Below are 26,036 nucleotides of genomic sequence, written 5' to 3'. Positions count from 1 at the left end.
GGTGGGAGAATAATGTAGAAAATTGTTCAGGCAAGGTCATATGGGTAGAGCTTATGACCATAAAAGGGCAGAGGCACCTCTGCCCCTCAGACCCTCAACACAGGTGCCCCTCAGGGCTGTTTCCTAAGCCCCCTCCTTTACTCTCTGTATACCCATGACTGTGTTGCCAGCCACCATCCAATCTGCTGATTAAATTTGCCGATGACACTACATTGATTGGCCTGATCTCAAATAATAATGAGGCAGCCTACAGAGAAGAAGTCATCACCCTGACACAGTGGTGTCAAGAAAATAACCTCTCCCTCAATGTCGCAAAAACAAAGGAACTGGTTGTGGACTACAGGAGGAATGGAGACAGGCTAACCCCTATTGACATCAGTGGATCTGGGGCTGAGAGGGTGAACAGGTTTAAGTTCCTCGGCATCCACATCACCAAAGATCTCACGTGGTCTGTACATACTGGCTGTGTGGTGAAAAAGGCACAACAGCACCTCTTTCACCTCAGACAGTTGAGGAAGTTTGGTACGGGCCCCCAGATCCTAAGAGCCTTCTACAGGGGCACAATTGAAAGCATCCTGACTGGCTGCATCACTGCCTGGTATGGGAACTGTACCTCCCTTAATCACAGGACTCTGCAGAGAGTGGTGTGGACAGCCCAGTGCATCTGTAGATGTGAACTTCCCACTATTCAAGACATGTCCAAAGACAGGTGTGTAAAAAGGATCATTGGGGACCCGAGTCACCCCAACCACAATCTGTTTCAGCTGCTGCCATCCGGGAAACGGTACCGCAGCAGAAAAGCCAGGACCGACAGACTACGGGACAGCTTCTTCCACCAGGCCATCAGACTGATTAATTCATGCTGATGCAATTGTATTTCTATGTTATATTGACTGTCCTGTTGTACATACCATTTATTATAAATGACTATAAATTGCACATTGCACATTTAGACGGAGACATAACGTAAAGATTTTTACTCCTCATGTATATGAAGGATGTAAGTAATAAAATCAATTCAGCTCAATACAACTCACTTGACTAGGGACCTCTTAATAGTGAGCATGAGACATGTAGGGAAATATTCAGGCATATCACAGAGAGATGTAGAAATAATAGGATTTTAGTAATGGGTACTTGTGTATTGAATATTTAAATAATATATGAGTAATCTTGTTTATATATTCGTTGATTAAGTATTCCCATTTGTTTAAAAAATTCATTACGAGTTATATGTATAAGTACATGAATTGCATACGTCATCATGCAACGATGTGATATGCGTGCACCTCACTTAAAGTAAACACAAGGTTAGGTCCACATTTTGGGCTCACATATCTTCCTTTGAATCAGTTGAGTGTTTTGGAGTTACAAAACATGAGAGTATTTCAGTAAATTTCTCCAATTTTAAGTGAGATTGCCTCGGTGTGATTTACTTAGGAGTGTTATTTTTACAGTAAGTTGTGCCCATGAGAGTATATAAACAGTCCCACTAAAGAAATGACAACACTGGATCTAATCTGGTGTGAGGTAGACATGAAAGTGGCTGGACAATTTACATGAGGGTAATTCTGTCAGGAACAAGGATGGACCTGAAAATAATGTTCTAGGTTGGGCGAATATTGATTTCAGTTTCAGAGAACAGAACTTAGCAAAAATACATTGGGTACAGTCACTTGTAAGTACGTCAATATCCAACAAGTGTGAATCATTCAAAATGGAAGACTCAGAGTTAGATGAAGGCAGAATAAGGAAAGATATGAACTGAAAATAGGGCAAGCCTCACTGGAGTATCAAAATTGAAGGGAGATATTAAAAAAGGAAATTAGCGGGCAAAGATGCTGCATGAAATATCACTGACAGACAAGTTTAACAACAATCCCAAAGATTTTTATATGTCCCAAAGCATGTAAAAAAACCCTCAGGAATTCAGTAATTTCAGATCACCCAATCTTTTCAGCTTGAATCATTTTTGACCATTTCCCATAAAAGATTATCAACCTGTAACATTAACTCTGTTTGTTTCCCCAGACGCTGCTTAGCCTGCTGAGTATTTCCAGTATTACCTATTTTTATTTCCACTATCCAGGTTTTTCACTTTTCAATAAAAATGTTTTTCTTCCCTGTCTCTCCTTCCCTTACCTCTAATTGTTCCTTTCCACTAGTACTGTCCGGACAAATATATTCATGTAGCCAATGTGTTTACCTAAACCTTTCAAGGATGCAAGAAAGCTGATTTACTAAGCTTGGGACAATCAACATGCCCAGACAAATTCCAATCGTTCAGAATGATAAGGAATTTAATGTTCTATGACAAGATGAAGTGATGCATTGACAGAAGCAAGTGATTCAACCAGGATAGAAAGAGACACAGCATATAAGGCTGGAGCAACACACAGAAAGATGGAAGACCGCTGATGCCGGAAATCTGGACCAAGATTTTCAGTAAATGCAGTCTCTTGTTTCTGCTGCATGAGGCTCCACCAGCTCCTGCAGATTACTTTGAGGGTGAGAGTTTTATTTACTGGGTGATTTACCGTGAATTTTCTCAAGCTGGTAAGTCACATGGATAGTAGTAAAGACAGCAACCATGCTTATTCTTAAGTGAGAAATCATTCTTATTCAGTGTTTTTTTCTTATAAGGATATATGAACAGAGACTTTAGCAAGTTCAGAGATTTCTGCAGGTCCTTTGCTGTTACCTTTGTGTAACTTTTTACCTGCTTCTGCATTGTACGTTGTGCTCTAGGTGTGATCTTTGCAGGCTGCCCACTCCTAGGGAGAGCAGCAACAGTACTAGTTTCCTCCATTTGTAGACAATTTCTCTTTCTATGGACTGATGAACACTCAGGTCTTTAGAAATGCTTTTGTAGTCTTTCCCAGCTTGATGCATCTCTACAATACTTCTAAGGTTCTCTGAAAGTTGTTTTGATCGAGGCATGGTGCACATAAACAGATCTTTCTGGAAAAGAGCAGGTTCTGTCAGTAACTTGACCCTGGGTGCCTTTTTTATAGGGCAGGACTCCTCTACAACCCACCCTCCAATCTCATCTCATTGATTGGAACACCTGACTTGAATAGCTTTTGTAGAAGGCGTTACCCCAAGGGTTCACATACTTTTTGCAACAAATACATGTAATATTAGATCATTTTTCTCAATTAATAAATTAAAAAGTACGAGGAGTGATTGATAAATTCGGGGCCTAAGGTAGAAGGAGATGAGATATAATGCTCTCATTATATGCATGTGCAGGTCAACTCTTTGAGTGATTATGCAGAAAGTTTGAAGTTAATAATTCATCTCCTTCTACCTTAAACCATGAACTTATCAATCACCCCCCATATAATGCATTTGTGTTATTTATTTAATTGGATTTCTTTAATCTAGTGTTGGGAATTAAGTGCAGTTCTGATCACATTTTAGGGCATATTTATGCAGAAATAGAGAAAATTCAACAGGGTCATAAACTTTCCAGCATCACTGTTATTCCTTTGTTTCTGTTTTATTAATTTTTCAGATTTAACCAGAAACATTTTGTCACCCTATCAATAAATCATATAAAATTGTGGCTTTGGGCTTTAATCAAGAAACATCATCATCACGTTCATTCTCCCCTCACTTTGTTTAATGTTAACTTCTCTTTCCTGTCAGGTCCGTTGTTCTATTGCATCTTTCTAGAGTGCCTCTTCACTAATGGAAGTGCGAAATGACGGAAGAGGGACCACTGATTGAATACTGCAAATAGGTCATTTATAACTATATGGCTGGGATGTAAATTTGAAGGTTCAAGGTTTATTTTATTGTCAAAGTTGCTTGAACAATACAACTCTGATATTTGTCTTCTCCAGATAGCCATGAAATACCCATGAAAGGGTAAAAGAAACAAAACTTGCAGACCCTAGAATCCCGCAGCCCCTTCCTACGGAAAAGGACAGTGGCAATAACAACCCTTGACCTCTCCCCCACAGAAAGTGACAATAACAATCTCTGATCCCCTCACCACAGAAAAAGAACAGCAAGAAGAACAACCCCTGGCCCCATCGCCCGCAGAAAAGAACAGCAACGATAACAAACCCCAACACCCTCCTTCACAGAAAAAACAGGGACAATAACGATTCCCGACACCCCCACTCTCAGAAAAAAATAGCAATAATAACAATTCCCGATCCCCTCCATGCAGAAATAAACAACAAGAATAACAATTTCTGAAACCCTCACTCAGAAAAAATAGCAACAATCCCCAACACTCTCACCCACAGAAAAAACAGGAACAATAACAATCCCTGATCTCCTCCCTTACAGAAATAACACCAACAATAACAATCCCCGCCCCACACAGAAAAAAACAGCCAGAATAGCCATCCCCCGGTCCCCTCCCTCAGAGAAAAGGTAGCAACAGTCCCCAACGCCCTCACTCACAGAAAAAACAGCAACAATAATACCCGACCCCCTCCCCCAGAAAAAACCCACCAACAATAACAGTCCCCGACACCCTCACTCACAGATAAAACAGGAACAATAACAATCCCCGATCCCCTTCCTTACAGAAATAACACCAACAATAACAATCCCTACTCCCCCCACAGAAAAAACAGCCAGAATAACCATCCCTGATACCCTCCCCATGGAAAAAAACAATTACAATCCCTGAACCCCTCATTCATAGGAAAACAACAACATTAACAATCCCTGACCCCCTTCCCCACAGAAAAACAGTAACAATAACAATCTCCAACCCCCTCATTCAAAGAAAAAAAAGACAGCGACAAGAGCAACACATCCCTAACCCCTCCCCCACAGAACAAAACAACAGCAACCAGCACCCTCACTCATAACAGAACAGCGATAGGAGCATCAAAAAACACCTCCCCTCACACACAAAGAACTAACAGATCACCCACCTGGAAATCGGTCACAAGAAAGTAAATGACGAACAACTGAAGGAGACCAATATGAAGTTTAGCCAATCAGATACTTGTCAGCACAGCGAATATCCCTTCCATGAATCACAACTCATGCCTGGTCCGAATGGTGGCCCCTTTGGGAGCAATCACTGACCCTCTGGCCCTTTGTGAGTGATCAGTGAGCCTCTGGCCCCTTTGGGAGCAATCACTGACTCCCTAGCCCTTTTGGCAGCAATTAATGACCCACTGGCCCCTTTGTGAGAGATCAGTGAGCCTCTGGCCCCTTTGGGAGCAATCACTGACTCCCTAGCCCTTTTGGCAGCAATTAATGACCCACTGGCCCCTTTGTGAGAGATCAGTGAGCCTCTGGTCCCTTTAGGAGCAATCACTGACCCACTGACTCCTTTAGGAGCAATCACTGACTCTCCGGCCCCTTTAGGAGCAATTATTGACCCTCTGGTCCTTTGTGAGTGATCACGCACCCTCTGGCCCCTATGGGAGCAATCATTCACCTCTGGCCCATTTGTGAGCAATCACCGACGCTCTAGCCTCTTTTAGAGTGATCACTGATGCTCTAGCTCCTTTTAGAGTGATTATTGACCCTCTGGCTCCTTTGCAAGCAATCACTGACCCTCTGGCCCCTTTATGAGTTATCACTGACACTCTGGCCCCTTTGCAAGCAATCACTGACCCTCTGGCCCCTTTATGAGTTATCACTGACCCTCTGGCCCCTTTGTGAGTGATCACTGATCCTCTGGCCCCTTTGGGAACAATCACTGCCCCTCCGGCCCTTTGGGAGCAAGCGCAGATCCTCTGGCCCCTTTGGGAGCAATCATTGAATCTCTGGCCCCTTTGTGAGAAATCACTGACCCTCTGGCCCCTTTGGGGACAATCACTGACACTCTGGCCCCCTTGTGATCGATCACAGACTCTCTGGCTCCTTTGGGAGCTATGACAGACCCTGTGGCCCCTTTGTGAGTACTCACTGACCCTTTGGGCACATTGGGAGCAATCACTGACCCTCCGGCCCCTATGGGAGTGATCACTGACTCACTGGCCCCTTTAGGAGCAATCTCTGACTCTCTGGCCCCTTTGGAAGCTATCATTGACCCTCTGGCTCCTTTGTGAGTGTTTGCTGAACCTCTAGCCCTTTTGGGAGCAATCACTAACCCTCTGGGCCCTTTGTGAGCAATCACTGACCATCCAGGCCCTTTGGGAGCGATCACTGACCCTTTGGCCCCTTTGGGAGCAATTGCTGACCCACCGGCCCCTTTGTGAGCAATTACTGGCCCACATGCCCCTTTGTGAGCAATCACTGACCCTATGGCTCCTTTGGAAGCAATAACTAACCCTCTGGGCCCTTTGTGAGTGATCAGCGAGCCTCTGGCCCCTTTGTGTCAATCACTGACCCTCTGGCCCCTTTGGGAGCAATCACTGACCCTCTAGCCCCTTTGGGAGTGATCACTGACTCTCTGGCCCCTTTGGGAGCAATCACTGACCCTCTAGCCCCTTTGGGAGCAATCATTGACCCTCTGGCCCCTTTGGGAGCAATTGCTGACCCACCGGCCCCTTTGTGAGCAATCACTAACCCTATGGCTCCATTGGAAGCAATGACTAACCCTCTGGGCCCTTTGTGAGTGATCAGTGCGCCTCTGGTCCCTTTGTGTCAATCGCTGACCCTCTGGCCCCTTTGGGAGTGATCACTGACCCTCTGGCCCCTTTGGGAGTGATCACTGACCCTCTGGCCCCTTTGGGAGTGATCACTGACTCTCTGGCCCCCTTGGGAGTGATCACTAACCCTCTGGCTCCTTTGGGAGTGATCACTGACCCTCTGGCCCCTTTGGGAGCAATCACTGACCCTCTAGCCCCTTTGGGAGTGATCACTGACCCTCTGGCCCCTTTGGGAGTGATCACTGACCCTCTGGCCCATTGTGCACAGTCACTGAGCAGGTCTGAATGCCGTCGACCTGGCAGCCACCTCAGGAGCTCTACTCGTTTTACACGTATGACTGACCGGTTTCAAACGCCTTCACTTTGATACTTCAATCTTCCTCACCCTTCGAGATGGAGTCGTCCATGACCCTGCGTTCCTTCTCTGGCTTTTTCCATGAGTTCTCAGTCCTTTTCGGGTTCTCGTCTCTGATCTCCACGAGGCAGCTCTCTGCTCATAGCATAGTGCTCGATTCTTCAATCGAGATCCAAAGTGTACGTCACAGGGTCCGACACAACACAAACAATACAAAAAGAACAAGCAGAAGGCATAGAAAAAGTGAAATAATTGAAAAGGTTTGCTATCTGTCAGGCGTCGCCCGAGGAATCATTGTTTGGTTAGGCTCCAGACTAGTACAGTCATTTAATATATGATCCTGAGATCCACCTTCAGATTTGGCTGTTTATACTTTGTAGAGCAGATGGTTTACTTTATGCATCATAAACACAGTCCTTATTACTGAGCTACTTTGCATATACCAGCAGGTTAGCATGAATTATGCTGCGTGTGTACGGGGGTAGGTAATTTGTTCCAATGAGTAGAGGAGGAAGCAGAATCAGATGGGCTCAATTGTTCCATTATTCTCCATAGTGGAAAGGTCACATCCACAAGTTTCACTAAGAGCTAAGCAAAGCAAAAATAAAAATAGAAAATTCTGAAAATGCTCTGTAGATCATTAGATCCGATAAAAAAAAATTATTGCCTGAAGTGTTAACTCTGTTTGTTTCCTCAAAACTAATTTTTGGCCTCAGTACCTCCTTGTGCAATTGGATCCTTGATTTCCTCACTTGCAGACCCCAGTCAGTTCGAATTGGCAACAACATCTCCCCCATGATCTCCATCGGCACAGCTGAACCACAGGGCTGTATACTTAGCCCCCAACTCTACTTGTTTTACACTTATGACTGTGCAGCTAAACACTGCTCCAACGCCATATTCAAGTTTGCTGATCACTGTTGTAGGCCAAATCAAAGGTGATGATGAATCAGCATACAAGAGGGAGATAGCTTCAACCATTTTCCCAACTACAGATGTTAAACTAATTGGCTTATAGTTATCTGTCTTTTGCCTACATCCTTTTCTGAACAGTGGTGTGACATTCGCCATCTTCCAATTCACAGGGCCAGACCAGAGTCCAGGGAATTTTGGTAAATTATCACCAAAGACTCTACTATAACTTCAGCCATTTCTTTCAGTACCCTGGGGATGTATTCCATTGGGACCAGGAGACTTATCTATCTTCAGGCCCACAAGTTTGTTCAGTACTAACTCTTTAGTGATAGTTATTGTATCAAGGTCCTCACCTCCCATAACCGCAACATGAATTCAGCAAAGGCAGGTCCAGTTTGAGTTCTTTGAGGATATAATGAGCACAGTGGATAAAGGGGAACAGATAGACGTTAGTTAAAAGCTTAGGAGGACGATGGCGCCTAACGGCGACTCCTTCACTTGCATCTTAGGAAACAGATCTAATTCTATCTTTGATCTCTGTTTTTTACCTTTTCAAGGTTCTTTTGAAGACCCTCACCCAGAGTTACATGCTGACTTTGGTTCTTTGCGGAAATGGGACCTGCTCTCGGGGCCTCACGACCGGCCGCTTTTCGACATGCCAGGGATGAGGCCTGGAAGACTGGTGCATCGTCAGGGCGCCGGAGTTTTGTGGCTCTGGAGGCGGGTGGATTCATGGTCGGTGCCACTGCAGAAAACTGGTGTGTCGTGGGAGACGGAAGATCGAAAGCAGCGAGCTGGCTGCTGGCTGTGTGCCCAGAGACACGAGTTCATTGGGCCCAGAGCTTGGAAGAAGCAATGAAACAGACTTTTAACACCATATCTCATCAGTTGCTTTGTTATGTCTCCCCTCTTACTGTGAAATGGGGACACCCCTTTTCCCCTTATTAGGGAGAGAGAGCGAGCCTGTGGTATGTTGAATCACCAGGAGAATGAGTCGTCTTTGGTGTACTGCAAGTCTGCGTCTTTTTGATGCTTTGCTGCATGCTGAGTGCTCGGTGGGGGTGTTGATGCTTTTTTGCTGGTGAGGGAGGGAGGATCGTTGTTTATGTGTGGGAGGGGGGAGCTGAGGGAGGCTTTGGGGCTCTAACATTTAACTTTCATTCATTCTTTGGGGCACTCCTCTGTTTTTGTGGATGTTCGCGAAGAAGAATTTCAGGATGTACATTGTATACATTTCTCTGACATTAAATGTACCTGTTGAACCTATTGAGTTCCTTGGATTTCCAGAAGGCATTCGAGAAGGTGTCACATAAAAGACTTATCCATAAGATAAGGATGCATTGAGTTGGGGGTGATCTATTAGCATGGATAGAGGATTGGTTAACTAATAGAAAGCAGAGAGATGGGATACATGGGTGTTACTCTGGTTGGCAATCAGTGGTGAGTGGTGTGCCTCAGGGTTTGGTGCTGGGCCCACAAATGTCCATGATATACATTAACAATCTGGAAGAGGGGACCAAGTGTAGTGTATCTAAATTTGCTGATACTACTAAATTGAGTGGGAAAGCAAATTGTGTAGAAGATATGGAGAGTCTGCAGAAATATATAGGTAGGTTAAATGAGTGGGCAAAGGTCTGGCAGATGGAGTACAATGTTGGTAAATACGAGGCCATCCACTTTAGAAGGTAAAATGAAAGAGCATATTATTATATAAATGGTAAAAAATTGCAGCATGCTGCTGAGCAGGGGGACTCGGGAGTCCTTGTGCATGAATCACAAAAAGTTGGTTTGCAGGTGCAGCAGGCTGTCAAGAAGGCCAATGGGATGTTGGCCTTCATGCTAGAGAGATTGAATTTAAGAGTAGGGAGGTTATGCTGCAAATGTATAGGACACTGGTGAGGTTGAACCTGGAGTACTGTGTGCAGTTCTGATCTCTTTACTTGAGGAAGGATATACTGGCTTTGGAGATGGTGCAGAGGAGGTTCACCAGGCTGATTCCAGAGATGAGGAGGTTAGACTATGAGGAGAGATTTTGTCCCCTGGGACTGTACTCACTGAAATTCAGAAGAATGAGAGGAGATCTTATAGAAATATATAAAATTATGAAAGGGATAGATAAGATAGAGGCAGGAAAGTTGTTTCCACTGGTAGGTGAGATTAGAACTAAGGGACAAAGCCTCAAGATTCGGGGGAGGAGATTTAGGATGGAGATGAGGAGGAAATGCTTTTCCCAGAGAGTGGTGAATCTGTGGAATTTTCTGCCCAATGAAGCAGTGGAGGCTACCTCAGTAAGTATATTTAAGACAAGATTAGATAGATTTTTGCATAGTAGGAGAATTAAGAATTATGGGGAAAAGGCAAGTAGGTGGAGATGAGTCCATGGCCAGGTCAGCCATGATCTTATTGAATGGTGGAACAGACTTGATGGGCCAGATGGCCTACTCCTGCTCCTATTTCTTATGTTCTTATTTATTTATTTGCACAGTTTGTTGTTTTTACACACTGGTTGAACACACAAGTTGATGCGGTCTAACATTGATTCTGTTATGGTTATTATTATATGGATTTATTGAATATGCCCACAAGAAAATGAATCTCAGAGCTGTATATGTCATCATATACTGTAGGTACTTCAATAGTATTTACTTTGAATGAAATATTTCCAGTATATTCCATTCTTATTTCTGATTTTGAGCATCTGCATTTTATTTTGCTGTTCAGTATGAACACACCTTCCAGATGGAAAATGTCTGTATCAGAGATCTACAGAGATGCTGTCTTTTGAATGAAATATCCCCTGACACCAATGCCAGTTTGTGACGCTGCCTGGTCTGCCCACACCAGTGTCTCCAACACTGTGCAGGGGCCTCACCATGCCTTGCCTGCTACTGATTACATCAATACCCTCCCCTGATCTCATATCACTCCCCCAAGCTTTAAGTACCCCCAACCCTTGCTTCCCCAATTTCCCTCCAAGTGTTCTCCACCACCCCACCACAGTATCACCTTCTTGCCCTACCCCATCCACTGCCCTCTTCTAATCCCATGTCTGACCCATGGCCATCGACTGCCTCGTCTTTACCATTCTCTTTTGACATCCCGCTGTCTGTTGCTGAGAGGCCAACCTTTCGCAAAGGCCTCATCCTTGTACGCTTGCAACCAGACCTCAACAAGTTTCGTGCCCGCCAGGACATTGAATTCTTTTTCTATTGCCTCCATTCTGTGCTTATTTCTGTGGCTAGATGTCCTCACCCCCAACTGCTGCCACTTTTATCGATCAAGCAAGCCTCACTGACCGACGCCATTCTTAATTCTACCTGTCAGATAAGTGGTCTGCTGTTAATACAAAGTGCTTCCAGAAAGAATAAATCAAACATAAGTAGGCATTTCTTCTGCCGCTTTCTGGTTCCTTAGATTTTGTCATCAGGATAGATATTCTTAGACTGAGATCTAGATCAGCTACTCAACAACAGTGGCTGTGCCAGTGGTGGACAAAGAAAAATTAAACAAAATTCACAGGCGTGGGATTAGCGCTTCCAGATCTAATTTTAACAGAACCTCTCTTTATCTTAAGGTGAACTCCAATCAGATGCCAATTGTAGTTGGACTTTGACAAAAAAAAAAATCAGTAGCTAACAGTTTGAGAATCTGAGGAAGAAATACATGCACCAATCAGCATTCAGCTATCGGTTATGTTCTGAGGACGAGTGATAGACTTCAGGGAAGTATGGTTGAATTATATGTGAACTTTAAGAAGGTTTTGTAATATATTAAATAGAAAGGGAAAATGAAGCTCAATCAGAGAGAAAGGCAGGTAAGGAGCAAAGTACAGACAGCAGTGGTGAACAGTTTTTCAGGAATTTTTCATTGGTCCGTGTTGGCTCTACTGCTACTTTGGGTAAGTATTAATGGATAAGAGTTAGTACCCTGTGCATGACTTCAACAATTTAGCATTATGGCTGCATAGTGACATAGATGTATTAATAAATTGATGCATATTTGCCAGCTGAAATTTAAACTGGTGGGCTGTGGTATGATTTGTTCTTGGAATTCTGAGGAGAAGGAAAATAATTCCAGTTTCAAAAGAGGGCAGGAAGTTAGAAGCTTTGAAATATAAAATCTTCAAAGTCAGCAGAAATTTTGAGTCAACTTTTAAAAAGAAACATGAATCTTTTCTTTTATAAACAGATACACAAGTGTTTAAAAAAATAAAGCAAGGAACATTGTTTAGGCCCCTAACAACATGCACAAAATGCTGGAGGAACTCAGCAGGTCAGACAGCATCTGTGGAAATGAACAGCTGGCCAATATTTCAGGTCAAGACTATTCTTCAGGACTGGTGCCCATAATTGAAGTTTTGTGGCCACTGCTGGGTGTTACACATTATAAATGATATCAGGGGAAAAGAGATTCTGCAGAAATTTATTACAGTGGAAAATGGGGTTGATGAATTTCTTTTAGGTGGAGAGATTAGAGGAACTGGGATAGCTCTCTCTAGAGCTGAGAAAGTTAATAATATCTAAAATAAAATACTTTAGTACAGTAAATTAGGGGACACAGTTACTATTCTCAGAAATGTTGGTAACCAAATAAGATGACCAAAGAACATAGATATCATGAAGGAAAAATTGTTTACAAAGTCAGTTATGCTCAGGAAAGTACTGCCTGAAGTAGATTCAGTATAACTTTCAGAGAACAGAATAAATGTTTGAATAGGAAAATTCTACCTGGCAGTGTGGAAGGAGCAGGACAGCAGGATTGATTAAATACCCTTTCTCCTTTTCCAAAAGCTGTCAGAGATGTGATAAACAAAATGGCCTCCCTCTTAATAGTATTCAGTGATTCAGTGAACAGTTAGCTGAGCAAATACAAAATGCATTGGAATCCAAGGAATAAACTGGTGCAGATGAATGCATTCCAAAAGACAAAGTAATATTTTATTATGTTCAAAGATTTTGATGTACTGACTTGCGGCCAGCAGCAGAGCACTCACACAGACATGTTGTGAGATTCTGTTGTGACATTTGCCTTTAGAAAATCTTATTTTGTATTATAAATAGCAAACAATTTTTGCTCTTTGGACAATGAGTTTTTTAATCTAACTTAATCTATTTGCTGCGGTGTGCTGGCCTTGGTTTCTAAACTGGAATACTTATTTCTTATGTTAGCTTCACAAGTTCTCCAGAATGTATATACAATGGCATTGATGACGTAAGAGCATAAAACATAACAGCCAAATTCGTTCACATTCAACCCATCGAGTCCACTCCGCCATTCAATCATGGTGGATTTATTTACTTATCCCTCTCAACCCCATTCTACTGTCTCTCCCCACAACTCTTGATACTCTGACTAATCAAGAATCTATCAACCTCTGCTTTAAATATACACAATGTCTTGGTCTCCACAGCAATCTGCGGTAATGAATTCCACAGATTTGTCATCCTCTGTTTAAAGAAATTCCTTCTCATCTTTGTTCTAGAGGAACAGCTCTCTCTTCTGAGGCTGTGCTTTGTGGACCTAGACTCCCCCACTGTACAAAGCACCCCCTCCATGTCCACGCTATCTAGGCTTTTGATATTCCGTAGGTTTCAATGAGATTCTCCCTCACTCTTCTAGATCCCAGCAAGTACAATCCCAGTGCCATCAGTGCTCCTCATGCATTAACACCTTCATTCCCAGGAGCATTCTCATGAACCTCCACTGGACACTCTCCAATAACAGCACATCTTTTTTATCTCAAGATGTTGATATTTATATTTATCACCGTCCTGGATTTTTAACCTGAGATTGTGCTTTAATCTTCAAAATCCATTTCAGTAGATGTAAAGTCCCTCAAGTTATGAATTTCTCAGAGTGAAACAAGTATTAAATTTTTTGATTACAATAACTATAATAGTTTTATATTACATAGTGTCATTTTGGGATCGTGAAAAATAAAATGGCAGGTTTAGAATTCTATAACTAAACATGCTCAGTGTTCATTAAGACTGGTAATTATAAGCACAAGTTGGCATATGACAATGTAGTAACGTTGATTTATAACTCTTGCACAAAGTGTTCAGTTAATGACAGGAAAGGTAACAGGCGGATATTGTAGTTGTACTGATTGGGAAAGACTGCACTGTCGGAATAAGTGAATGCGTTTGAGAAGGAAAGGGCAAATTTCATTTAGTTAAAGATGTGAAGCAAATAGAATATGATCAACAGACCTCCAAATAGTGAGTGAAAGAGTGATAAAGGGCCAAAGCTGCAGGGAACTTCAAAACTGTGCCAGAATTACAGAGTGATGTGGGAATACTTTTGGGATCTATTGGAATATTAATAGTAAAAAAGGAGAAGAGGAAGTTCTGAAACAGGTTCAGGAGAATCTCCTGGTCCAAAATGCTTTTGGCACAACTAGAAAGGATGTAATACTGATTCTGGAGCTGAGGAATGATGGGGACTGAATCCCAGTGTAAGAGTACTTTGGTAAGTGATCAGTGTGTAATAAGGTTTAAACTGGTCATCGTAAAAAGCAAGGATAGGTAAAAGGGGAACACAGATTGATAGGAAAATGTGTATCTGAACAATATAATCCCCTAAACTGGAGAAAAGACTGCTACAATCCACCCTATCAATGCCTTTCCAAAGTTTAAACATTTCTATAAGGTTGTCCCTCCTTCTCCTGTGCTCCATGGAATAAAGACCCAGCCTGGCCAGCCTCTCCCTACAACTTAGGCTCTCTTGTCCTGACAACATCTTCATAAATATTTTCTGCACTCTTTTCAGTTTAACCATGTTTTTCCTGTAACAGGATGACAAAAGACAGTATTACAACTGCAACATTATGCTCCATTCCTGACTGATGAAGGACAGCTTACTAAAAACCTTTTACAACATTGGGTCTGCTCGTGAAGCTGCTTTCTGCAAATGATGGAATTGTACTCCATGACCCCTCTGTTCCATTCCAATTTCTAGTATTCATTGTCTAAGTCCTATGCTGGTTTGACTTTATAAAATGCAACACCTTACATGCATACAGTAAATATTGAAACCCATTTGCCATTCCTTGGTCCATTTTCCTTGTTGATGAGGATACCCATCTGTAATCTATGATAATCTTGCTCATAGTCATAGAAAAATACAGCACAGAAACAGGACCTCCAGCCCTTCTAGTCCATGCTGAACCATTGAAGCTGCCTACTCCCATCAACCTGCACAGGGACCATCCATCTTCATACCTCTACCTATCCATGTACCTATCCAAACTTCTCTTAAACATTGAAATCAATCTCACATGGACCACTTGCACTGGTAGCCCATTCCACACTCTCATAACCTTCTGAATGAAGTTTCCCATCATGTTCCCCTTAAAATTTTCACCTTTCACCCTTAAACCATGAACTCTAGTTGTTGTCCCACCCAACATCGGTAGAAAAAGCCTGCATTGAAGATATCACATAAGTTATAATATCAAGAAGAAATACACATCAACTATTATTATTGACTTTGCCTTCAGTATACCATCAAGTGGCATTCAGCCTTGTTTCTTCATTAATTCCGGCCTTAAGCACAGATAATTCCCTTTCACTGGTTCAAGGTGAGCATGTTATAAACCTCATTGAGATTTTATCCACAACAAAACTGTTCTCTTCTCCTTAATAATTCTGTTTGCAAGTTTATGCTAATAGTTTTCTTTATAAAATTCAATAAAGCTAGCAATTCTCTGCATTGAGATCAATTGCAAAGTTCTTCAGTGTAAAATGTGTTGCATATAAAAATCATTACATGCACAGACACAGACAAGATAATTTATTTTATTCATATGATGCTGTGAAGGTCCAATGATTCATTTTTCTTGTAAATAATGAACATCACATCAATAACAAATATTTTTAAACAAACATTAAATTGCACAAATATATTCTTTTGTAGAACAGTTGGACATTTAATGCTTATTTGCTACCATAGCGTTTTTTTTACACTGCATGTTTTCAGATCTGATCTCATGAGTACAAAATGGGCTGTATGTGGTAAAGGTATGGATATTGATGCAATCCACAAAATACATCAGTTTACACAGAGCAGAAATATATTTTTCCTTGTATAAAAATGTGCATCTTGTTCAGATGCAAAAATACTTCAACTTACAATTTTAAAAACCTGAAATAAAAACATTGAGCATCTGTTGAAAGGATGATAAGAGAGAAAATGTTTCTGGCCTGTTGACTATTTAATAAAGAATTTGAAATTCTGATACATTGTTTCAATGTGACCCTTTAGTTGATAAAAAGATAGTCCAATAAATAAGAGCAAATCATTGGCTCCTCAGACCTGTTGCATCATTCAGTAAGATTATGATTAATCAGATTCTGGTCTCAGCCTCACTTTCCTGCCTGTTTTTCATAATTCCTGACTCCACCAAAGACTTAAAATCTGTTTTCAAAATACTCCATGACTCCCAAAGCTTGAGAATTCCAAAAACTCTCACCTGTAAAGAGCAATTCCTTTTCAGCCATGTTCAGTGGGCAATGCCTTATTCTGAAACGGTGTCCCCAATTCTAGATTTCTTCATCAGAGGCAACATCTTTGTCAAGCCACTTCGTACTTCTATGATGCTCTCTATTCCTCTGAACTACAAATGATGTTGGTGCAACCTATTCTTACTCCACCCCCTTCATCCCAGGAATCAACCTGGTATTTTCCAGTTTAAGTCAGGAGACCAGAAACATGCACAAGGTAGTCTCATCAATGCCCTGTACAGTTGTAGTAAGACTATCGTACTTTTATACTCAATCCTTATTTGCAATAAAAGCCAAAACTTCATATGTCTTATTGATTACTTGCTACACTTTAACAAGTGACTGTATTTCATGTATAAGGGCACCCAAATCCTCATGTATAGCAGCTTTCTACTACCCCTCTCCATTTAAACAATATTCTGCTTTTCTATCATGCCCCACATTGTATTCCGTAAACTAAATTCTTCCCGATGGTGTAAACTATATTTATCCCATTGCAGACTTGCTGTATCCTCCTCACAACCAGCACTTCTACCCGTTTAGTATTTTCTGCAGATCCGGCTACCATACACATATAGATTAGGCACCATGACACCCACGAGTTAGTTTGTCAAAATGAAAATTATTCATTTATCCCAACTTCATGTTTAATGTTGGTTAGCTTACTAACCATGACACTAAATTAACCTCATGCCGTGAGTTCTTACATATTTAGTCATCTTCTCTCTGCCCCTCTCCTTTCTCGTTATATTTGTAGTTTTACAATGCACTGCAGGTTACCTAATATTGAGGGAATTTTGGAAGATCTTACTACTATCAACAGTCACTCCTTTTAAGATCCTAGGATAGAAAAAATTTGGTCCAGATTCATCAGCCTTAATCCAGTTTACCTGGTGATTGTTTTGAAGTTCCTCCCTCCCTTTTGAGCTTGGATTTTCTACTGAAGTTGTCAATCACTTCCATTATGAATATAGCAAAAGATATTATTTAAAATCTCCTAAGTTTCCTTACTTCCTTCTATTAATTTCCTATTTGTATCCTCTGAGGAACCAATGTGGGCCTTACTATTTTCCTTTTTAAATGCTTTTTGAGTTGCTTTTATATTTCTTGCTAACTTACCCACATAATCTATTTATTCCTTGCTGATTTCCCTTTTTTTGGCAGACCTCTAATTTTCCAACATAGTGTAACTTTTAATTCGACATCATTCTTTACTTCAGAAGAGTGTAATATCAAGCCAAAATATTTTAGAAATAATTAGTTACTGAAGAATGTGATCCACACAATAAATTGTTGCCACCTATTAAAGGATTATTTTTAACATTTCATTCATAGAAATTTTAAATGGAGTTATAGAAACAGTACAACTCTATGTCCACTAACAAGTCCAATGTAGAAAGTCATAAACACAATAAATTCTGCAGATGCTGGAAATCCAAGGCAGTAAGATTTTTAAACCAGTACTTTCAATACCATTTTGCAAAGAATGACAAGCAGAAATTTGGGAAAATACTTGTTATTCATCCAAGTAAAATTATGATAGGGGGCCAAAAGAAAACCAATGATAAAGACTACTAGAGCTGCAGTGTCCAGTTTAATCTTGAAGAAATTCTCCTTTATATTAGAAGTTCCATTCTCTGTTATAGTACTCTTGGAAATGTTCACAACTCATAAAAATTGGTCACTCTGGCCATACAGTACATTTATTTATGTGCCATTACTTTGTTTTGCTCTATTTACAGGCTGTAGTTCAAAATCAGGTTGGAAAATGTTAATCTCATTTTTGTACAGTGTGAGAAAGAAAATAATTCATGATTTGTCTAAGTTTTACCTGGAGTCGCATTTATGAATCATCTTAAAAGACTACAATTACCCAAGGCTAATAGGCCACATAATTCCGCCACACACTGGTTTGTTTTGGTGCAAATGTTTCCGATTTGTTCCACATTAGTGTCTGACTCACCTGTAGCTTGGCACTGATACAAGAAAAAGAGAAATATGCACAATGCTGTTATCTGCTGGAAGTGTGCATAGTATGGAAACCAGGATACTGATCAATGTACAAGACAGATTTATGTCAATACTGTGAACTAGGAGTTCAACAATATCTCATTGTGCTAACACTGGACAGCAGGAGAAATGATTCCCTCCCACCTAAAGGAATTATGAAAGGCTTTCAGATTATTTGCTAATGGGATTCCACTGAAACTCACTCAATTCAATTAGTGTTTTGAGTTTTTAAATTCCTTTAAAATAGTTAATATTTTCAAAAAGTGGTGGCACTGAGGACTGCACTTTGACTTCACGTCCTGGTATTTGTTGCCTATACAACTCAGACCGCTGTTTACGTGCTAAGGTAGTCAACATTGAAGTTGGTACTAGCTCTGTGCTGAAAACATTACAATGAGTGGCAATGTGAATTTCAGTCATTGACTCCGCTGTGTTGAATAGACTGACCTAATTGCACATAACAATTGCTTTGGGGTGCTACTTAATTTGATTGTCAACACTGCAAATCCGTGTTTGTTGATGGACATCCTTGGCAAGACATACAAAGATTCTCGACATTACCATCTCCCCTTAAAGCACGTTGTTGATCAAGGTATTCTGTAAACATGTTCACAGACTGATAGCTATCCATTCAGCTATTCTTAAGGCAGGAGAGTGTGCAGTTATACTTCAGGGTGAAATTAGTCTGTTCCATTTGCCATGATGGCCTCAATGAGTTCAGAAGTTAGATTGTTAACCCACGTCCACATACTCCCTTTGGGAAAGAGAAAGTACATCAGTGTCTGAACAATGATTCTGATAGAAAAAAGATAACAACGATGGAATGCCCTTGGTTTTTTTGCAATTCTTTTATAAGATGTATTTATTTCACAAGGGAAGAGAATCAGAGGAATCCTTCTCCAGCCGTAACCACCGATTATGTGAGGTTCAATCATCCACAAGCCCAATTATCTACTAGATATCTACCTTGTGGCAGGCATTGCTTCATTACACAGCTTACTAGATCTGAACTTCTAGCCAAATTAGTCTTATAGTGCAAGTAATTTATTTCTCAGTTGATGTTTAGCTACTTTGTCCTTCTCTTCATTCCATTAATTATAACAGCTTATAAAAGTGCAAAATAAAGCTCTTGTTAATTTATACTCTCCTTCATTCTGATGGATCATGGAATTTCTTCTATAAAATGTTCTTCAAATTGTATGCATTCAACTACTGAAAAATAACCACTCAATTCATATTAATTTTACCTATTTCAGAGAACCTCACTGATACTTGCAGGATGTGTTCAACATGAAATTATTTGGTTCTGTTATATACTGTATGGAAAGGGTTTATATTTATTGGGCATTTTTACCAAAACACTTAGATCAGGGAGGAGACCATATTATGTTAAGCCAGGTCCCCACAATGAACATGATGAATAGTAGATCTAACTCTTCGTGGTGTTCTAGGCTGAGGAAGGATTATCGATCTGGATACTGACAGGGCTCTTTGACATTCTTCAGTGGTGTTGGAATCTTGAATGTCCTAGTTTCTCATTCTAAGACCTTTTTGTAAAATGCAGAATCGCCTTAGTATTGTATGAACATTTGTTATACCCTTCCATCACTTCCATGTAGTGAGCAATAAGGCCACAGCATCCTGTTTCATATTCTTAGTCATTGAACCAGGCCAAGTTGACATTCAAAGATTTTAGATCAAAGCTTGAACTTGTTTTTATTTCATTAAACCTAGCAAAGCATTTTTGAATTTCGCCAAGAATTGTTACATTTAGTTCAGTTTGATTTTATTCTATTCTTCCCAATTTAGGTTTCTTCCTCTCTTGATTTTGTCAATCTCACCAAGGGAGTCAACACTTCTGAGGATCCTGTACAATGTTCACACACGCTCACACACACACACCCATGCTATACAAGCATACACACATAGACACTTGCACACATTCATGTACTATACACACACACACACACACACATCACCACGTAAATCACCAACTGTTATTTACAACGAAAAACTGAACTATCACAGTGGCAGATAATATCAATTGGACACAAAACCATGGATTCATATACAGTAGTTTGGTCCACTGGATTAATCGCACTCCTGCTCCACATTACCACCACTCCCAAATTCACACACGATGAGTTTATTTAACCTACACCTCATTGGACATCAAATATGAGCATGATCCCCTTCTTACCGAAAATACAGAAAAGGACTTCCAGCAGAAGAGGAGAAACAATAGACAGACTTACATTTATATGATGTTCTTCATAATCCCAGGGCATCCCAAATGAAGCATTCTTTGAAGCCTGAATGAATGATCCTGACAAAGTTTTTGAATTTTGAATTTCCCATCTCTGACCCAGAATGCTTTTACCTGTCCTCTGAATGAGTTAAGCTAACTCTGTACGAGGAACATAAACATAAGAAAGTCTGCAGATGCTGGAAATCAAAAATAATGCACACAAGATGCTGAAGGAACTCAGAAGGTCAAGCAGCATCTATGGAAAAGAGTAAACAGTTGACGTTTTGGGCTAAGACGCTTCTTCAGTACAAGAAATCAGAACTAAAACCACAATGATAGGTTTAGCTTCAATAACAGTAAATGCTTTCACTGTCACACTTTTAAGATAACTATAGAATTCCAAAACAGAATAAATAATACACTGTTTCTTCTTCTTTGTATCCTCAGACAATGTTAATTTCTGCACAACTTTACCCATGAGGCATGAAGTTAAATACACTTGCTCAAGCACTTTTGACCAAACTGAGATTGCAAAATAACCCGTTGAAAGGTCATGTAACAGCAAGTAAATATAAATTAATAAACATCACCTGTGTAATGATTTGGCAGTATCTCACTGTCAAAAGTAGGGATCCGTTTTTTTAAAAACTCATTTTAAACATAAATTAATTGTTTGTTCTGGCAATGATAAACCTTTAATAAGTAACTTTTGAAAAGTATGCTTATTAATACTGATGGTGTTCTTCTTTTCAAACATTAACATGCATCAAATATATAACATTGGACAATGCTGACACCATAATAATACAATTTGTCAAAAGAACCCACAAACAACATTGTTATCGCACCAAGATTTTTTTTGGTTCAAAATATCTGCTGCAGATTTTGCTTAGTTCTTAACGGGAGTGTATTTGTAAAATCAAGCCTGTAAAAGAAAAGCTTTTTTGTGAAATAGATTCTCAAAATCAATGACTTCCTTATTTACAAGTCCTCTATTCTTGACTATCATCTGCCCAAGGGAAACAATACTACCCATCCATTTCTTTGCTACTGGGAGGCAAGTGGCAACAGAATGAGGTAGCTGGTCCTTTGATTTTCCTCTCATCTTGAGAAGAAAGCTAAAACCTTAAGCTTCAGTTCTTCCATGACATCAATATAGAGAACTAATTTTGTTAATACATCTAAACGTCTTGAAAATAGAGTGCATGCTAACAGAATATAATTTGAAAAGAGTTCAGATAGGTAATAAAATATGCCCTTCCCCATGTTACCAAGAAGACATAAAGAGAAGTTATAAAGTTCACGCTGTTAAGTTTGTGACCTTGAACTATTTTAGCAGTCTTCTTCAAAAGTAGCATAAATGTTACCAATTATGGAACATAGACCAGAAAGAGCAAGTTGTAAGCAATCTCCTGTTTAATAGGTAAAATATAAAACTCATGTGATTATTTAAGACGTTGAGTAGATGTTTTGCTTCATATAGGTAGAATGATCTGTAGTAATATTCAGTAGCATAGTTGGGGGCACCAATTACTGTTCACACTACTCAGGCAATACTTTGGAATCAACAAATCTCAAGCAATTTGTGTTGTCTGTTTCAAAGAGCTCTTGGAAATCTCAGACTGCATGGTTGACATGGCAATAGCTTCATAGTCCTCCTCTCTGGAGCTGCATTTACAGTAATGAAGAATTGATCGCAAGTCCCTCTGAAAGTTCTTATTGAGGAATCCATAAAAAATGGGGTTTGTGCAGGTCGACAGCATTGCTGTCAGATGGCATAAAGAGAAAACTAGATTATGATGGCAATTATTAAAAGCCTCATGGTTCCAATCAAAAATAGCATTGAAAATGTTGAGAGGTAGCCAGCAGACTGCAAAAGCAACTACAATGGAGATTAGCATAATGTTGATCCTTCTGTTCTCATCTGCCCTGTATTTATTCTCTCTCATCTTGTCCATCATGGTATTCCTTCTCCTCAGGCGCACATATATCTTTTAAAGACAGAACAAGATTACTTTTAATAAATTATATTTAGAAATTCAAGCACATCTGTATCACATTATAGAAAATATTCTTTTCTGGAAATCAGATATAAATTGTCCTCCAAACTGACAGCAATCACATGGCTCCCTAAACACTCAGCCGTCTACTGAACTATAAAGTATGTCCTGTAATCCAGGGAATGCATAGATTCGTCATATAGTCTCGGTTGGCTGATCTCTGCCAGCTTGGTGGAAGGAATGTTCAGATAAGTTCAGTGACCAAGATTTTGGCTTCCCAATTCCTATTCAATCGTGTATCTTATTTGAAGGTGGCAGAGTATGACTCAGTAGGGACAGCTGACAGTCTGAACTGCCTGAGAGTGGTCATTGTCTATGCCAACATATCAAGAATGAGGAGAAGGTATGGGACATTTAGCCTCTCAAGCCTGCTCTACTTTTGAATTGGATAATATCTGACCTGATTGTAACCTCAGTTCTGCATTCCATATGTTAACTTTACACATCCTTGTTTTTCAATTATCTACCTCCAAATTAAAACAAAATCAAAGACACTGCTTTGATCACCATCTGAGAAAGAGAGACACAACAGGAAACAGCCTCTCCCTATCCTCCCTGTTGCGTAGTTGCATGTCCCTCTTGCAAAGTTCAGTCAAGTTCCTTCTGAGTCTTCTGAATTCCAGCAGTCAAGCCTTGCTTGCTGAACCTTTCCTCATAAGACGAACTGTACATCCTCTGAACTGAGTTCAACATTTATTAATGTACTCCCTTAAATAAGGAGTCTAATATGGTATGTAATGGGCCACATGTGGTTCCACCAATTCCTTCATACAACTGGAATATTACCTTCCTACCTTTACTATATATCCAATTTCCCAAGCAATGAATGATAACTTTCTGCTAGCTTTTCTATTTCTTCTGCAGAACTGCATGCTATTATAGGCACCTGGGTAAAGTGTCAGCAATAACCTGGCCCTTCCGTGACCATACCGATAAGGGCCACATGATAGCATAGTAGTCAGCACAACTGTTTACAGTGCAGGCAACCTGGGTTCAATTCCCACTGCTGCCTGTGAGGAGTTTGTACGTTCTCCCCATGGCCATGCAGGGTTACTCCGGGGGCTCCGGTTTTCTCCCACAGTCCAAAGAGCAACTGGCTAGCAAGTTAATAGGTCGTTGTAAATTGGCCAAGTGATTAAGCTAAGGTTAAACTGGGGGATTGCTGAGTGGTGGGGCTTGAAGGGCCTACTCCGTGCTATATCTCAACAAATTAATAAATATTGACATCAAGTCCTACACAGGGAATGCAGAGGGAAGTGTAGGTGATGAAAGAAGACACAGACTTAGATTAGTTCTTCTTGCAAGCTACAGATTTATACAATATGATATTAACAATCAATTCCTTAACAGTGCTTTCTAAAATGCATTAACTCATTTATAAAGGAGCAAGGCTTATGTAAATCATTGAACAACATTGAAATCATTTATCAGTAAATTCAATTTAAAACAGAATATCTTTAAGTGATTCTCAAGGCTATAATTTTCTTAAAATGACAATAATTCTCACTGTTTACCATATTAATTGAGCTAGAACAGTTTGCTGTATTGGAAACATCCTTATATATCCTGTTTATTGTAATATTTTAAAATATCATAATCATAAAAAAAGGTTTTATAGAAAGGCTTGCTGAAATTACTGAGTGTTTGAATTGGAAAAGTGCCAGCCCTCCTGAACATAACCTTTACTGTTTTTATTTCTTTGTTTTTTGCTATGTGTCTCTCAGAGGTGCAAGATCTCTACAAGGGCCAGCAATCTCATTGGGTTCTTCTTTTATTTCTTCAGTATTTCTAATGAAGCTCTCAGTATAATTCTTAACCCTGTATTTCTGGTATCACCAAAGACCAAAGCTTCACCAATATAGTTTGCTAACAACAAGTAGTAATATTCTTATTCCTTCTCTTACATTTTTGTTTGCTCTCTCTTGATGTGACTAGTTTAAATTGTTTGTTTGCACTTTCAGACTATCACATCATTAATTGGAACTTCAACGTCACCATCAAACAGTCAAAAAAGGAGAAACTGGGCACAAAATAACAGACAAGATCTCTGTGGGCTCGTAGCATTTGTTGCTTGTTACAGGCCAAAGTACCAGACCAGAGCTGGATGAGTCTAGATCAGTGCTGGTTGAAATTCCTAAGGCTTCAACCAAGAAGCTGTCTTAGAATTGCAGGAGGCAATATTGAGTTGAGAAGCTGCAAGAAAAGAAAGTGGCAGGCAACTTGAGCTCAGGGTTGACCCTGCAGACTGAAAATGTGCAATTCCTTAAGCAATCACCCAATCTGGGTTTTGTTTCTCTGGCATTGAGGAGACAAAATGGTGAACACTGAATATAGTACACTAGATTGGAAGAAGTGATTGCTACTTCATATGGAATGGATCGAGTTGGTGAGAAGGGAAGTGAGAGGACAAAAGTTGCATTGTGGATGCAAGGGAAAGTGCTGTAAGAAGGGGAGTGGTTAGCTGGAGTAGAAGGGTGGACTAGGGAGTCATGAATGAAATGGTCCTAGTAAAATATTGGGAGGAGAGGAGGGGGAAGATGTGCCCAGAGGTAGAAACTTCTTGAAGGTGTGCAGAATTAGAGAGAATGATTTCTTGAATGTAGAAACTGGAGGGAGTAGAAGATGCAGATCAGGAGAAGTCAATTCTTGTTCTGTCCTGGAAGAGGTAAGTTGAGGGCAAGGAAGAAGGAACTGGATGAGATGAGGACAAGGGCTTTGTCAACATTAACAGAAGAGGAACTGATGTTTAGAAAGAGCATTAGCATGCCTGACTGGTCTGTTTCATTCAGCTGACACCTGCATCCTCTACCTTGCTGCACTATGCTATGAGTTCTTAATGATTAAATATGGCAACTGATCAGCTCACTGCAGTTAAATAAGTTAAAATTCTTCTGTGGAGCAAAGTCAGATAAAATTAAAATAACAGAAGAAATAAAATAATGGGTTTAAAGTTCACAGTTAACTTTTGCAATGTGATGTGTTGCAATCTTAGGATAGCTTGCCAAGGTCAAGTCCAACCTGCTGTTTTTCCAGCGGTGTGACTTACTAAACTATTGGTAATGGTCATGATTGTGGTCCTGTGGCTGGGAGGGCAATGATTGCCATTCCCTGAGTCTGGATATTCTGCTACAGGGAGGCAACTTCACCACAGTGAAGTCAAAGGGATGATTGGCAGCCATATCAAGTTGAGTTTATTGTCATGTGCACAAGAACTGTTTCCCTGTTTGGACTGTCAAGGTCATTTGGCAAAGTGCCTCAGCAACAGAACTCTTTAAAATCAACAAGACCTTCTCTCGCTGGTGGCAAGAAGTGCACTTCTCATCAGGGTCTTCTTGCAGAGCCAGGATCTAAAAGTCACTGCACATTGCC

At 40.3% G+C, this 26,036-nt stretch overlaps 2 protein-coding genes across 6 annotated transcripts in view; one reads left to right on the top strand and one right to left on the bottom strand.

Annotated features, from left to right (window-relative positions):
• The first annotated feature begins 11,637 nt into the window (after positions 1-11,637).
• LOC140726504 (neuropeptide Y receptor type 5-like) overlaps positions 11,638-26,036 on the top strand; it is a 51,273-nt gene continuing 36,874 nt past the window's right edge. Inside the window, exon 1 of the mRNA XM_073042982.1 lies at positions 11,638-11,743. The gene's annotated coding sequence lies outside the window, so the exon portion shown is untranslated. The remainder of the gene's footprint in view (positions 11,744-26,036) is intronic.
• Positions 15,629-26,036, bottom strand: part of LOC140726505 (neuropeptide Y receptor type 1-like) — a 28,923-nt gene continuing 18,515 nt past the window's right edge. For 4 of the 5 annotated variants that reach the window (XM_073042985.1, XM_073042984.1, XM_073042983.1 and 1 more), the window contains one exon: positions 15,629-22,598. In XM_073042985.1, the coding sequence (XP_072899086.1) occupies positions 22,182-22,598 (417 nt within the window). In that variant the 3' untranslated portion in view covers positions 15,629-22,181. The remainder of the gene's footprint in view (positions 22,599-26,036) is intronic. The other variant, XR_012098654.1, reaches the window with a different exon arrangement.

The sequence above is a fragment of the Hemitrygon akajei genome, chromosome 4 (genome assembly GCF_048418815.1).
Source record: "Hemitrygon akajei chromosome 4, sHemAka1.3, whole genome shotgun sequence".
Lineage (NCBI taxonomy): Eukaryota > Metazoa > Chordata > Chondrichthyes > Myliobatiformes > Dasyatidae > Hemitrygon > Hemitrygon akajei.
The sequence above is the reverse complement of the archived record's forward strand: the minus strand, read 5'-3'. Positions and strand labels throughout refer to the sequence as shown.